Source organism: Meira miltonrushii, assembly GCF_003144205.1.
Source record: "Meira miltonrushii strain MCA 3882 unplaced genomic scaffold FA14scaffold_8, whole genome shotgun sequence".
Classification (NCBI taxonomy): Eukaryota; Fungi; Basidiomycota; class Exobasidiomycetes; order Exobasidiales; family Brachybasidiaceae; genus Meira; species Meira miltonrushii.
This window is the reverse complement of record NW_020289950.1, coordinates 13,789-27,167: the sequence shown is the minus strand read 5'-3', so window position 1 is coordinate 27,167 and position 13,379 is coordinate 13,789. Positions and strand designations below refer to the sequence as shown.

Below are 13,379 nucleotides of genomic sequence, written 5' to 3'. Positions count from 1 at the left end.
AAAAACATTATTACACCATCTGGTCGTTTGAGGAAGCGTGAATGCAAGTGCATGTAAGACAGAAATTCTTTTTCCCAAACATCACACGGCCCGTTGGACTGCGTATGCATGTTTTGACATCCCGCGTTAGACTAAAGAACACAAAACATGCCGTAAAGGTCTAGACCAGTGTGTGCGAGAGAGAGAGAGATGCAGTGCCTGGATTAATTTTTACATACACTCAATTGTTTCACATCGGTTCAATGCCTTTGCGGGAAAACAAGATGTATTCAACATTATTAAACGTAATTACAAAATCAAGATAGCTGCTCCAGCGGTAGAGAACCATGCCAGAACTTTGTTATGTTTGTTTCCAATCCCGAAAGTGAAGGCAACGTATTGAGATCAGGATTCAGACTTTCGGATTTGTCAAGATAGTAAGGTAAATCTTTCTTTGAAATCCAAATGCAATGAACGAGTAAATCGCCTTTTCGGAATGCATTGCTACTCCACGTCTCCGGGTAGGCATTGACCCAACGGAGAGGGATCTCAACGGATTTGTCCTTGAAATATTTATTATGCTTAATCAATTGACCCATAACATCTTGATCTGGATATAAAGAACCTGTTGCCTGTCCCAATTGTGGAGATGCTAATACAGCACTTAAAAGGTAGACCGACCAAGTATTAATCTTGATGAAAAAGGAGCCAATATTTAGCCCGTTACCATCGTAGGTTACGAGTAGGTTATAATCTTTACCTTTTGGCGGTAGGAAGGCTTCGAGACTTAACATGCGATTCATGATGACCATATCTGCGTCGTGTGCCCTGTGAGAGTAGAGAATCATCAATGAGCGTTCGAACGATTTTCAAGAAATGAGAAACACATACCAAATCCATTCTGATCGTTCTTCTTCAGGTTTAGCCATTTCGTCCATTAATACCTTCAATACAGTACCAATTTTTGTCATTATATTTCCCATAATATCTGACCTCTGAACGAATTGAATATGGCCATTCCTGTTGGCATGATCGATGTGCGTTTGTAAAATGCGTTCTCGAGTTGTAACGGCTGCTTTTGTCTTTTCATCTTGAATGATTGCACCTTTTCCATAAGCGGCAGTGACTTTTATTATCCTGGCGGGTTTTTTCGGAGAAGTGCTGCTGATTGTCTGATTGCTATTGTGAATGTATGCTTCTGTAATTTGTTGAACGCTTGTGTTTGTCTTGACAGTTTCTGGTGTTGAAGACCATTGAAGCTTATTGAATGAGTCTGGATATTGGCGTAAGGAAAAGATGATAGCTACTGAAACGAATAAAAAGACGACGAATAGTGTGAATCGCTTGGTTCTTTGCGGGTTGAGAACCGAATTCCGGTCTTGCCACTTTGGTAGATCCTGTGAGGGAGGAATGTCAATAAAGGATCTCGTAGCTAGATGGAAAACATTACTCACCATTATGAGTAAAGCGATGAGTATCGTAAGGAGAAAAGGATAAAGGATGTATTCTATTTTTATAGAACAGCTGAAGACGTGTTATTTTGAATCGAAGCAGTCTCGAATCTTTGATTGATGAAACAATGTCGTGCATCGAATTTCTTTTGAAACTTGATTTCCCAAAGAAGGATGAATCCGTGTCTCAGATAAAAAACATACTGTTGTAGTGCCTCATGCAGGTAAACAAACAATCTTGCATATGCGCACTCAAGCACTATCGTGGCGGGACGCGGGAAGGTTAGCTAGCGTAATGCAATGCATACTGTCTGACAGTACTTAAACTCGATTCACAATGTTATCCTAATCATCTTCTTCACAACAACCACTTTTCAAAAATGGCATCACCTCATATGGAGGATGAAGAGTCCTACATGCTACCAAACTCACGCGTGATGGAAAAGAAAAAGAAAACAGCTCACCAACATTTCTCAACGCTAAAGTTCTCTAAATGGCAAACATGGACTTTTGGTACCGTTGTTACTTTGGCTTTGGTATGGGTTTTCTTTCACCTTGGGTCATCAAAACCATCTACAAGTATACCACAAAAGTCTGATTGGAACACAGTTGTACCAGAACGAGTAAGCCTACCTAATGACTTTTCCGGTCCTTATACGTCAAATACCGTGAATTCTACTCTAGGCTTCGGAAAGATTTTCGTTATTCACCTACCATACCGATCTGATAAAAAGGACCAATTACTAATGATGTCTCGCCTGCAAGGAATCGATATGACTTTTATCAATGCAAGAACCCCATCTGAATTAAAGCAGTCTGGTTTACCATGGCAAAGTAAAGAATTTCAGGAAACACGAAGAACAGGAGTAGCATCTTGGAGAAGTCATTCGGACGCTATTCAAGCAATTCTTGAGAATGATTTGAGTTCAGCTCTTATTCTTGAAGATGATGGCGACTGGGATATGGATGTCAAATATCAAATGGCACAACTTCATCAACCGTTTGCAACTTTGATAAACTCATTCAATAAACCAGCAAATGCGACTTTGCTCTCATCCACAAAAGATGATCCTTGGCTTTCATCAGAATGGGATGTAATCAATTTCGGAACTTGTCTTGATCAACCGTTCGGAGAGAATGATCATATTGGCGAAATTGATCTGAAACATCCTCCTCTTGTTGCTTATGAGGACAAAACGTTGGCCGACTTGGAAGATACTTTACCGCAAAATCGGGACATTATGAACAAGTACAACTATACAGCACCAAGCAGAAGCCAACCAAATGCCCAACAAACAAACGGGATGAAACATCGTCGTTTAGCAATTTTAACAAACAAAGCAGTCTGTTTGAACGGATATGCAGTGTCTCGAAAGGGTGCTATGAAATTGCTTTACCATTACTCCAAAGGTATTACAGAACCCATTGACCTTGCTTATGCTGGATTGAGCAACAAAGGCTTGATAAGAAGTTGGTCAGTCATTCCTGCCATTATGACCCAATGGAAAATTCAAGATTCAGAACACAGGAATAGCGATATATTCTTTCCTGATTCTGGTAAATTTGTTCAAGAAGCTGATACAAGCAATCATAATCCTTGGGTTGGCCATGCGCCTTCTTTGAAAAACAGTGCTCGAAGGTATATTAAAGAATTGGTTGAATCGAATCGACCTTTTTGATGTAAAAGTGCTGCTTCTATGCAATGTTGCCGTGAATATAATACTGTAGTCTATCGAACTTTTCTATCGAACGCAGATCCCGCGTGAAATCTTTTGTTTTAAGCTAAGCGCAGCGCGTTCAGATTTGGTGCCTGACTGGCACTTCGGCAGTCATAAAGTGACAGTGAGACATTGCCTAATGCAGTTCTTAAAAAGATCAAAGCCAAATGCAAAAGTTGTATTCTTTCCCTTTACACCACCAATCCCCCAACAACATGGACGATTCTCGCAAGAATTTGGTGTTAAAGTTCACCTCTTTAGGTTTACTCATTCCTCATACAATTTTTTATACAATCTTAGCCGCTGTCGCTCGAAAATCTGATGCAAATGGACACGTCTTCTTTGGTCCTATGGCCGTTGTTTATATGGAATTCGGAAAATTACTCCTCAGTCTTGGTGCAACTATTCATAGATTAGCTACTGAATCAAATCAAGAATTGCGAAATGAATCATCAAATCGTAAAGATGAATATATTCCAATTCCTACCCGATCTGCAGAGCCAAATTGGGAAGCAGATGAAGCAGAAAAAAATCAGTCGACTTTTAATGCACTAGACATTCAGGATACGATGGATATAGATCTTGCTCAAAAAACAAAATTTCAACGATTCTATCAAAAGTTCTCAGACGAAATCTTTAATACTTCCGCTTTCCGATTGATTCCTCCTTCGATTCTTTATGTCTTCCAAAACAATCTACAAGTCTTTGCAGCAGGGCATCTAACACCGGCCGAGTATCAAATCGTCGGTCAAACAAAGTTAGCCTTTACTGCAATTTTCTCCGTTCTCATCTTGCGTAAAGTGCTAAATTATAAGCACTGGCTCAGTATCGCTGTTTTGTCAATCGGAACAATTACCGTTCAATTGGTTTCTTCTTCTGAGATTCAAAAAGGACATACAGTGATCGCCTCTACTTCAGGACAAGATGTGTCAGTATCTGAAAGTTCATCACCAGTCGTACTTCGTACCCAATGGAGCTTAATGATTGGTACTTTGGCTATGTTGGGGGCATCTATTTGTTCAGGCTTAGGCGGTGTTTTGATCGAAATGCTTCTTAAGAAGAAGTTACACTTTTGGACAACAAACGTCTTTTTAGCATTTTTCAGTTTATTACCCGCTCTCGTTCCCGTATTTGCAAACGCAATCTACGAATCAAGCTTTCATCCTTTCCAATATTTTACCGGATACGTTTGGGCCTTGATTGCAATGAATATTGTCGGAGGTATCATTGCTTCACTTACGATGAAGTATGCAGATAATATTCTCAAGAATTTCGCTGTAGCAATTTCTTTGATTGGAACCGTTTATCTGAGCGCAATCGTTGTTGGTATATCCGTTACCGCATCGCAAGTGTTTGGAACAGCCCTCGTTATCGCTGCAATTGCTGGTTATGCTCGTGCATAATCATGTACATATGTATAGTATCACATCAGAATAATACAAAAAATTTGTCTATTTTATCAAACAGCATGACATTCGTTGGTCTAGCCTTTTACAAGGTGACACTGTGTCTTAAAGTGCCTCTAGTCTCTCGAACGAACGGGAAGGTCTTTATGCGCTAAAAAAGATAAACAAACAAATCATGCATAACAGTGTAAAAGTGCCTCATCTCCTACATCACCAGTGTTCATTCGTTTGAGACACACCTTAATTCGAATTTAACCAAAAATTACTTACTTATGAGAACGTCCACATCACCACCATCATCCATCTTCCCAAAAAATGTCTGCTTCAAATATTGAAAAGGATATCTCATCAACAGAATGGAGATATCCCTATTCATCAGCGCCACATTCACCTCAAGTACCATCGGAATCGATCAATATGGGCTCCATCTTGCCATACGATAATCGAACCTTGCCGGCTTCAATGAGGTCGTCTCAAAATTCAATCTTCCGTAGATATAGATTGTTATTTGCGTTCTTGATTATTGTTTCTGGTTTCACTTTTCTGGGCATTGTACACAAAACTCTAGACGCAGGAGGTGTGTCTACTGACGTTGTTCTCCAGAACAAAATGTCGGACTGGATCGAAACACAACCTGAAATGGCAACTTTACCGCACATTTTCTCCGGCAATTATTCTACAAATCCCGTCAATTCCACTTTGGGCTTTCAAAAAATCCTTGTTATCCATTTACCCTATCGAATGGATAAAAAGGATCAACTTTTGATAATGTCCCGAACCCAAGGCATAGATCTCACTTTTAGTGATGGCCGTACCCCGGAAAGTGTAAAGGATTCCGGTTTACCTTGGCAAAATGAGGAAATGACAAAGGACAGAGGAGTGGTTGCCCTATTTCGAGGACATATGGATGCAATTCAGCATATCCTTGACGAAAATCTTTCTTCGGCTTTGATCTTGGAAGACGATAGCGATTGGGACGTTGACGTCAAATATGCCATCCAACGCCTTCAACAGCCGCTAGCTACTTTGATCAAATCATTCGATCGGAAAAATGACTCAAATATCGTATCAACAAAGAATGATCCATGGCTCACCTCTGAGTGGGACGTGCTAAATATCGGAGCTTGCATAGAGTTGCCATTCAAAGAGGGTGATCGTAAGGGAGAAGTCGATCTAGATCACCCACCCTACGTTGCATACAAAGATGGTACCCTAGACTATAGCGAACATACGCATGAACACTTGACACAGTTCTTAGGCGGGTACAATTTGAGCCTTCCCAAAAAAGCTGATCAGGAAACGTTTTCTCAAATCGAAGCCGGAAACTATCACCGTATCGTTACACTTTCCAATAAACCTATCTGCACAAACGCTTACGCTGTTTCGAAAAAGGGCGCGATAAAGTTGCTCTATCATTTCTCGAAAGCATTCGATATGCCTATCGATGTGAAACTAATGCTTATGAGTGTCAACAGTGAAATTCGCAGTTATACCGTTAGCCCGCCAATTATGGATCAGTGGAAGGCTATCGATGCAGAGTTCCGAAGCAGTGATAAATTTCACCCGGCAAGCGTCAAGTTTGTTCAAGAGGACGAAAAATTAAATCACAATCCCTGGCTAGGATATTCGAGATCCATCAAGAATAGTATTCGAGCTGACATTTACCAGAAAATGGAGGCAAATAAATTCTAGCTCGATTTATGCCAGTCTGTACTGCATTTGTATCATACTTAACGCCAATGCAGTCGTTTAAGAATTCCTGTACATTGTTGAGCTCACATTTAAGGACTTCCATACCTGTCTATCGGACTGACACAGATTTTAGCGAAACGATATTGTACATTATATTCTCTGATGCATATCTCAGTCAACCTCGATAGATTTGAGCAAGCTCTAAGAGAAGTCTGTAGTAAAGCACTGTAAGGTCGACTTTACGTAAGCCAGTACTTGTCCAGCGCTTTGCTTCGTCGCCAATGGTGTTTGCGATATCACGGCCTACATCTGTGTTTATCATCATGTCCATAAACGCAGGTACTTGACTAGCATCCAAATCAATGGGAATATAGTGAACATACGGTACAAGTCGATCGTCGTGCCATTCAGCCCATTGTGTTTGTTTAAAAACGACGCCTCCGCTACCCATTAAGCGGTAGAATCGACACGAGACCCCCAAACCATCCATATCCAGTAGAAAACGGTAGTTAAAAGCTACAGTACGATCATTCTCCTCTAGACGTCCTAAAACTGACTCAATCACAGAGGTCTCGGCTGGGTGTTCCTGTAACTCTCGGTCTGGGAAAAGGTTCCCTCTAGCACGCCCAACGTTGAAATTTTTAGGAGAAAGCCTACTAAGCTCCTCGGTCTGTTTTTTGGTCAGAGAAGGTAAATTGTAGCCTATATCTTTGAGCTGCGATTGGACACTTCTCAAGTTCTTTGACCCGAGCCTATCGGCCAACATTTCCTGCATTTGTGCCAAACGTATTAGAATTCTTGCTCTATGGTTATACTGCCAATTTTCTACGTTGGTAGGAGTCAAGCCATTTGTGCCCCCTCTCCAGTATAGGGCTGGTTCTTTTGATTGGAAGGAGGGAAGTTTATCATCCTTGTGCATGATATATCCATTCTCTCCGTAACACCAAGGAGCAAGGATATCTTCGAAGGTAGAGAACTTGCCTACTGAGATTACAGGAAGCGAAGCTTTAAATCCATCAGCTTTACTATGGAAGACACCGTGTTCTCTCGCGAGGGCTGAATTAGTCGTGTTTTTACATATATCTAAAGACGGCCTGTCTTCAGAAATTGAAGTGTTTGCTAACGTGTTTTTCGTACATTGACTTGTAAGGACTGATGTTGCTATTTCCGGCGAAAAAGGTGATAAGACTACCTGTTCATTTTCATGATCCTTAGGACTTGCTTGACCGCGTACGACCTGACGATCACCCCAATTCATTAGCCATTCCATGTCTGGTAAGAATTGTGCAATAGGTTCAATCAAGGCTGTAGCAGCTCTTGCGCGCTTTGGTATAGGACCGAGCTCATCATTACCCATCGTGACTTTCCCATTTTTTATTTCAGCTAATTTGACATAACCTTGATTCATACCAGAGTAAATTCTTGCCTTTAGAATATCAGGTGGTACGCTTCGAAGAGGCTTTAAATCAGCCTCTAGCTGATCAAAATCATCGATAATTGGTGAATCATTTGCTAAAGCATACTCTACCCAATGTGAAAATCCCTGCGGCGGCTCTCGATTGTACTTTTGCTTATACCGTCGTATAGCTTGATCGACTGAGCGCGATTGGTCTTGTAACAGTCTATTAAACTTTTCCTGGCCAGCTTTATGATGACAATGTAATGCTGAAATGCTTGACCATGCTGGTGCGCACTTTATCTCATTTTCCTCTCTATAATGGAAGAAAAAAAGAAATATGAGCAGTATGAATATGAAAGTGATTAGTCTTGATATGCCCTTTTCCCTTTTCCTGATACCGGGCCTATGTTTTACACTGTATAATGAAGTAGGTAGTAAAGTAGATTCATCTTCCTTCTCTTCTTTTTGGAAACGTATCATTTAAAGAAGGTAGTAGCGTGGTGATACTGCTTCGTCTTTATATTGAGAGATGGTCGTGATAAGTTAAATTATCGATAGAATTACCCGACATTATTATATTTTATTTGTAGATATAGCAATCTAGAAAACCCAGAAAATATTTCTTTTATAAGAAAGCGCTGCGCAGCGCGCAGCGCTCAGAAGGGTATATAAATGAAAGGAGAGTAGCGTTATTACTGAAGAATAGCCACCCATTTATTTTCTATATCTCCAGAACAGGAGAACTGATTTTAGCTAGATTTGTCTCTTCTGATACTCTACAATCATAGTTTATTATTCTGGGTTCTACATAAGTAGACTTTCGTCGAGCTTAAAATGAATAGGCTGAATAATATACTATATGTTCATTATATTCCTATAGATATAGATATAATGATTAAAAAATAAGGAGGATTAGAGCTTATAAACACGATTTGAGATAAGAGAGGTAGTAGAGCTCTACCAGTCTTCGAAAAATCGATATCACACTACTGTACTATAGATTACTTCTTAAGATGGCCTAAAAAATATCGTTTATCATGTATAGAAATATACAAATCTAATAAACTATCTGTCTCATAGAATTATATACTCGACTAGCGTTTTCGTCTAAATAAGTGCGATAATATTTTCTAACTAGTATATAAATACAATAAGTTATCCTAAGATAAATATATTCCCTTTTTGTGAAACCGTTTTTGCGCTGCGCCAACAGAAAAATATAATGCTCGTCAATAATTCTCCTGGCTACGTTATTACTACGATATACCAAATATAGGAATGACTTTATATCTCGAATGTCTCACCTTTCTTATATTCTTCTACTACTTTTTCAATCTTCCGCAGGTACAACACGTCAATCCAACCTTACCAATACGTTTCGAAGACCTACCAATAGCAGCTTCTAATGTATATAGACCGGAGACAAATGCTACATTCGACTTTGGAAAGGTATATCTTATCAACCTTGATGAGCGACATGACAGAAGAGATCAGCTAGCTATTATGACAAGCTTATCAGGTTTACAATTTGAACGAGTGCCCGGATTCCGCTTAACTTCGCGTGAACAGACTTTCAATGGATTTCCACGATATTCACCAGATGATATGCCCTTATCAAAGTTAGCCTGTTATCGAGCACATGCCAATGTATGGAGAGCATTTTTAGAGGATGAAAATCAACCTGCGACAGCATTAATTCTAGAGGACGACGTGGATTGGGATGTCAACATTAAAAATATCATGAGTAACTTTAAGGCTCCTCTATATGCTCTACAGCGGGCTATTGCAAACCAAAGTATAGATGATTACTACCCTTCGTGGACTTCTTCACAATGGGACATTTTACGCCTTGGTACCTGTCGTGAACCTCCACACGTTAAAGAGTTTAAAAGGGTAGATGTTAATCTTCAAAATGTCCCCTACTTACTTATGAATGACGAAGGAGTTCCAGAGAGGGAATGGATCGCTGTAGACCACACAATGGTATTTGATACGTATGGGATTCCAATATCTAGCATTTTAGAGGAAGAAGTTGAGTCAAGAAGGCGAATTATCCAATTATCTAACTATCCCGTTTGCCTGCATGCATATGCTATAACTCGAATTGGTGCGGCGAAACTTTTATATCTTACCTCTCAAGGCCTTATTGATGGAGCGAATGACCTGACTATTGCCGAGGCAACGCAGGACGGTAAATTAGATTCTTTTTCCTTCACGCCACCCCCTTTCAGCCAATGGAAGTCGCAGAACAATATCGGAAATAGCGATAATGGCGGTACTAATACAGATCCCTTGCCTGATGAAGATGGACCTTCATCATTCTCGTGGAACATACGTGATAGTATTCGTGTAGAAATTAGTTCTATTCTATAGCCAGTAGTACGTTATCGACCTAAAAATAGAATTCGTTTACTCGTGCCTTATCAAGTATGTAGAAACTTTAGTTATTAATCTGTTTCTAATTAGATCTTTGTTACTCACTCTAAATATCTTTATAAAGTTTTTATACCGATATAAAATAAATTTCATTATTCATTTATAGAATATACGATATAAATATATATTATACTAACAACGACCTTCTTCAGAGGTATTAAACTCATTATCATATACGTAGAAAGATGATCTTTCTTTCTTCATCCTTAATTTACGGTAACGGCGAATCATAAAGAATATGATAAGGCCTAGTAAGGAAAATAAGATAGCAGCAGGTACAGCCGATTTAATACTTTTCGTATATGCAATATGTGACTCGTCTTGCGTTCGCGTATTATCTGAAGTATCATCATTATTGTCAGTACTCTCACCTAGAGCTAAAGTTGGTATAGCTTGAAGAGAATCATCACTTGACGTTACGAAAGGTTTAATCACCCAATCTGTCGTGACTGAATCTAACTGAGTTGAAGTAGGACTTGGTAGATACTGAGTTTGAATTTCAGAACTTGTGGCCCATGTTGAGGCAATAACTTCAGTTATATTGCTATCCTCAGAATTAGTGGCGACACAGCCTATAAGATTGATAGGCTCTAGATCGCTTACGTACGAAAACTCGATTTCATCTGTTAACTGAAAGGAAATCTGAAAGTGTAGGAAAGGCGTTATAAGTAACATTATAATCTAGGCTTTACCTTTACCTTCCCATCGGGATAACCTACCGAAACAGGATAAAATCCATCTGGAAGTGTGATAGGAGGATCAAACTGTAAACTTTGCTCGGCTTGAATAAGAGTATCGCTGGTGGCGTCTACTGTCTCTATAGTCTTCGTTTGCTCCTCGAACGCGAAATCAAAAGTAGTGCCTAAAGAAGAAGATATATTAGACTTACTCAGGGAGTTATTTTATAAGTGTTCTAAGATAGCTTACCGTTGATTATAAGCTTTACCATCGATGGAAGATTCCTTTGCTCTGAAGATATAGCAGTAAGCTTGATTTGTGTTGAAGAACATGTAAAGTCCTCTAAGGTAACGTTCCATGGAGATATAGCCGTCATTTCCTAATTCCGGTGTAGAGATGTTATTTGTAGATATATACCAATAACGGATCTACGTTAGACGCACTCCTGAATACTGCTTTATATATTATTTCAAGATGTTATATTATGGTTAAGGAAAAAATTGAATAAAAACCGGGTCATCAGTCTATATCTTGGATAACAAGAAGGTTTCTTACCTTAGCCTTATTTAGTCGTGTCATATAGTACTTTAGAGGTAGATCGATATTAGCCTTATTCTGACGTCCCGAAGAGGCGTTATATCACCCAGTTTTACAAAGAAGCAGTAACTCGATATAATGCTAAAGGACTTATCCTAGAATAAATGTAAGAAAGGGCTATAGGAAGTATATAGACTTATAGATAGAAGGTATAGTATCTTTTCTTTTATTTCAAATTATTTAATACTTCGATAAGTTAAGTAGTAGTTGAAAACCTACTTAGGGTTAGAATAAAATTCTAACCCTAAGTAGCCTTTTACCACTAGAGAAAGTAGGATAGAGGATAAAATCCTTCCTTTTTTCACTATACATCAGTTTTCAACGATAAGAGATGGGAGAAGATCTAGAAATAGACGTATATAGCCTCCTCTCTTCTTACCGTCTATTATAATCAGTAATTTATGATATATTTAAGCAAGGATAATTGTCATTAATAATTTATTCCATACCTTTAAAGAGGTCTATATCTATCGATCAATTAAGCTAGAATACAGGAGCAGAGACCTTAACCGATATTAATCTTACGATTTTCTAAAATATTTCGGATTTCTACTAAACTTTGTTTACGTCTTCTCTATCACTTGACTTTATCTTATTGGTGAAATACTGTTTTAGAGCTCAGAGGTAGAATAAGATAATATAGAGTTTAATGATCAAGAGATTTTATGCTTAAATATATTTTTTTTCATTTATATATTAATATAGATTACATAGCTTATATGGCTAAGACTTTTCCATCGGCATTTGCGCTGTTTGCTTTTCCTGTTGCTCGGCTATTGCATAACCTACAGTACTGGTAATCACCATAGCGGCCCCTATACAGACATGATAAGATGGATATATGCCATAGGAGATAGCAGTCACACATAGTGTAAGAAGAATAGCGGCGCACGTTGCAAAGGCTTTTAAAATGTTGTCTGCGTGTTTTAAAATTAAAGCCACGAGAATACCGCCGCCTGCACGAGCAAAAACTGTAATCCATGCTAACGATGAAAAGTTTATAAACGGATTAGATACTCCTTTCTGGTAACATTCTGATAATAGAATACAGAAAGCCGGTAGTAGACTGATAATAGAAAGCTGGGCGTTGAAAATCCAGAGGGCCCCTGGTCTTGAATCTCGCTTTATTTTTTTCTCCAATAGGATACCGCCTAGACTTCCTAGGAAGCAAGAAACCAAAATAAAGATAGGACCGATAAAAACATCAATACCGACCGGTTTGATATCCGGCAATATGTCTTTTTTAACCAGTCTGTGTATAAGAGAGGCTCTAGCATTCATTTGAACCATGATGACTCCGATAAGAAGCGTAAAAATAGCAATCCAATGACGTGAATTAAGCCTTTTACCTAAAAGAAAGGTAGATAAAGATGCGACGGCAATGATTTTGAATTGAGATAAAGTTTGATATGTTAAAGGTGAGAGATACATCATACCAGTCAGCTGAAACATGCTCTGTATGACATAAAGGCTTGCTGGGAAAACGATACGTAAAATATCTTTATCGCAAACCCTCTTAAAGATTTCAATTAAAGATATTTCCGACTCCGTGTTGATCAAGTCTTTTTTCGTATTAGGTAATTGATGAGACGAGTCTTGGTACCAATTATCTTTATAAAGTAGGGCTACTGAGATAGAAAGTTTTACTAGCTCACCCATCACTACTGATGTTGCCGATAAATACTGATCGCTTGCGGGAACATTTCTTGATCTATGAAGAATATAAGTTGTGAATGAGGTATAGGCCGTAAGGGTTAACAGCAGTAAGGTCTTCATCTTGAGATTTTCCTAATGTTTGTTAAAGACTTTGAGGGCACGAAATCAAAAATGAATTCCTAAAAATAAAAGGCTTCTATATATCTGGTATAAGTTATCGTAAACTTTATTCCTTACCATACTGAGCAAGAGAGAATTGGATCTAGACCCAGGTATTACTCTGAGTGGGCATTTGTAGATGTAATTCACCGAATGCTATAACAAGCCACAACACACGATCGGACCGATCCCGCACCAAGATTTTACT

At 38.8% G+C, this 13,379-nt stretch overlaps 8 protein-coding genes across 8 annotated transcripts; 4 read left to right on the top strand and 4 right to left on the bottom strand.

Annotated features, from left to right (window-relative positions):
• Positions 1-296: 296 nt before the first annotated feature.
• FA14DRAFT_192993 (uncharacterized protein) lies at positions 297-1,546 on the bottom strand (the record flags this gene model as incomplete). Its single annotated transcript, XM_025501972.1, has 3 exons — positions 1,434-1,546; positions 871-1,376; positions 297-807 (listed from the first exon to the last, which is right to left on the bottom strand). The coding sequence occupies exons 1-3, from the start codon at positions 1,434-1,436 to the stop codon at positions 297-299; spliced, it is 1,020 nt and encodes a 339-aa protein (XP_025351689.1). The 5' UTR covers positions 1,437-1,546.
• Positions 1,547-1,737: 191 nt separating this feature from the next.
• Positions 1,738-3,313, top strand: FA14DRAFT_95111 (uncharacterized protein). The gene has a single exon (XM_025503113.1). It carries the CDS (start codon positions 1,811-1,813, stop codon positions 3,107-3,109), a length of 1,299 nt encoding a protein of 432 aa, XP_025351688.1. The 5' UTR covers positions 1,738-1,810; the 3' UTR covers positions 3,110-3,313.
• A 32-nt stretch (positions 3,314-3,345) lies between these two features.
• On the top strand, positions 3,346-4,601 carry FA14DRAFT_162753 (uncharacterized protein). Its single transcript, XM_025499748.1, has one exon. The coding sequence runs from the start codon at positions 3,364-3,366 to the stop codon at positions 4,549-4,551; it is 1,188 nt and encodes a 395-aa protein (XP_025351687.1). The 5' UTR covers positions 3,346-3,363; the 3' UTR covers positions 4,552-4,601.
• A 66-nt stretch (positions 4,602-4,667) lies between these two features.
• FA14DRAFT_95109 (uncharacterized protein) lies at positions 4,668-6,333 on the top strand. Its single transcript, XM_025503112.1, has one exon. The coding sequence runs from the start codon at positions 4,870-4,872 to the stop codon at positions 6,244-6,246; it is 1,377 nt and encodes a 458-aa protein (XP_025351686.1). The 5' UTR covers positions 4,668-4,869; the 3' UTR covers positions 6,247-6,333.
• On the bottom strand, positions 6,334-8,181 carry FA14DRAFT_95108 (uncharacterized protein). Its single transcript, XM_025503111.1, has one exon. The coding sequence runs from the start codon at positions 8,123-8,125 to the stop codon at positions 6,422-6,424; it is 1,704 nt and encodes a 567-aa protein (XP_025351685.1). The 5' UTR covers positions 8,126-8,181; the 3' UTR covers positions 6,334-6,421.
• Positions 8,182-8,894: 713 nt separating this feature from the next.
• FA14DRAFT_175572 (uncharacterized protein) lies at positions 8,895-10,086 on the top strand. Its single transcript, XM_025500594.1, has one exon. The coding sequence runs from the start codon at positions 8,924-8,926 to the stop codon at positions 10,016-10,018; it is 1,095 nt and encodes a 364-aa protein (XP_025351684.1). The 5' UTR covers positions 8,895-8,923; the 3' UTR covers positions 10,019-10,086.
• A 127-nt stretch (positions 10,087-10,213) lies between these two features.
• On the bottom strand, positions 10,214-11,135 carry FA14DRAFT_175571 (uncharacterized protein; the record flags this gene model as incomplete). The annotated part of the gene is made up of 3 exons (XM_025500593.1): positions 10,214-10,723; positions 10,801-10,943; positions 11,009-11,135. The coding sequence occupies 3 exons, from the start codon at positions 11,133-11,135 to the stop codon at positions 10,214-10,216; spliced, it is 780 nt and encodes a 259-aa protein (XP_025351683.1).
• A 944-nt stretch (positions 11,136-12,079) lies between these two features.
• FA14DRAFT_128289 (uncharacterized protein) lies at positions 12,080-13,132 on the bottom strand (the record flags this gene model as incomplete). Its single annotated transcript, XM_025496843.1, has 1 exon — positions 12,080-13,132. One exon carries the CDS (start codon positions 13,130-13,132, stop codon positions 12,080-12,082), a length of 1,053 nt encoding a protein of 350 aa, XP_025351682.1.
• Between the last annotated feature and the right edge of the window lie 247 nt (positions 13,133-13,379).

Excerpts from the sequence above, each read along its gene's own strand:
- FA14DRAFT_95108 (XM_025503111.1), bottom strand. The coding sequence starts at position 8,125 with ATGATACGTTTCCAAAAAGAAGAGAAGGAAGATGAATCTACTTTACTA.
- FA14DRAFT_175572 (XM_025500594.1), top strand. The coding sequence starts at position 8,924 with ATGACTTTATATCTCGAATGTCTCACCTTTCTTATATTCTTCTACTAC.
- FA14DRAFT_95109 (XM_025503112.1), top strand. The coding sequence starts at position 4,870 with ATGTCTGCTTCAAATATTGAAAAGGATATCTCATCAACAGAATGGAGA.
- FA14DRAFT_95111 (XM_025503113.1), top strand. The coding sequence starts at position 1,811 with ATGGCATCACCTCATATGGAGGATGAAGAGTCCTACATGCTACCAAAC.
- FA14DRAFT_162753 (XM_025499748.1), top strand. The coding sequence starts at position 3,364 with ATGGACGATTCTCGCAAGAATTTGGTGTTAAAGTTCACCTCTTTAGGT.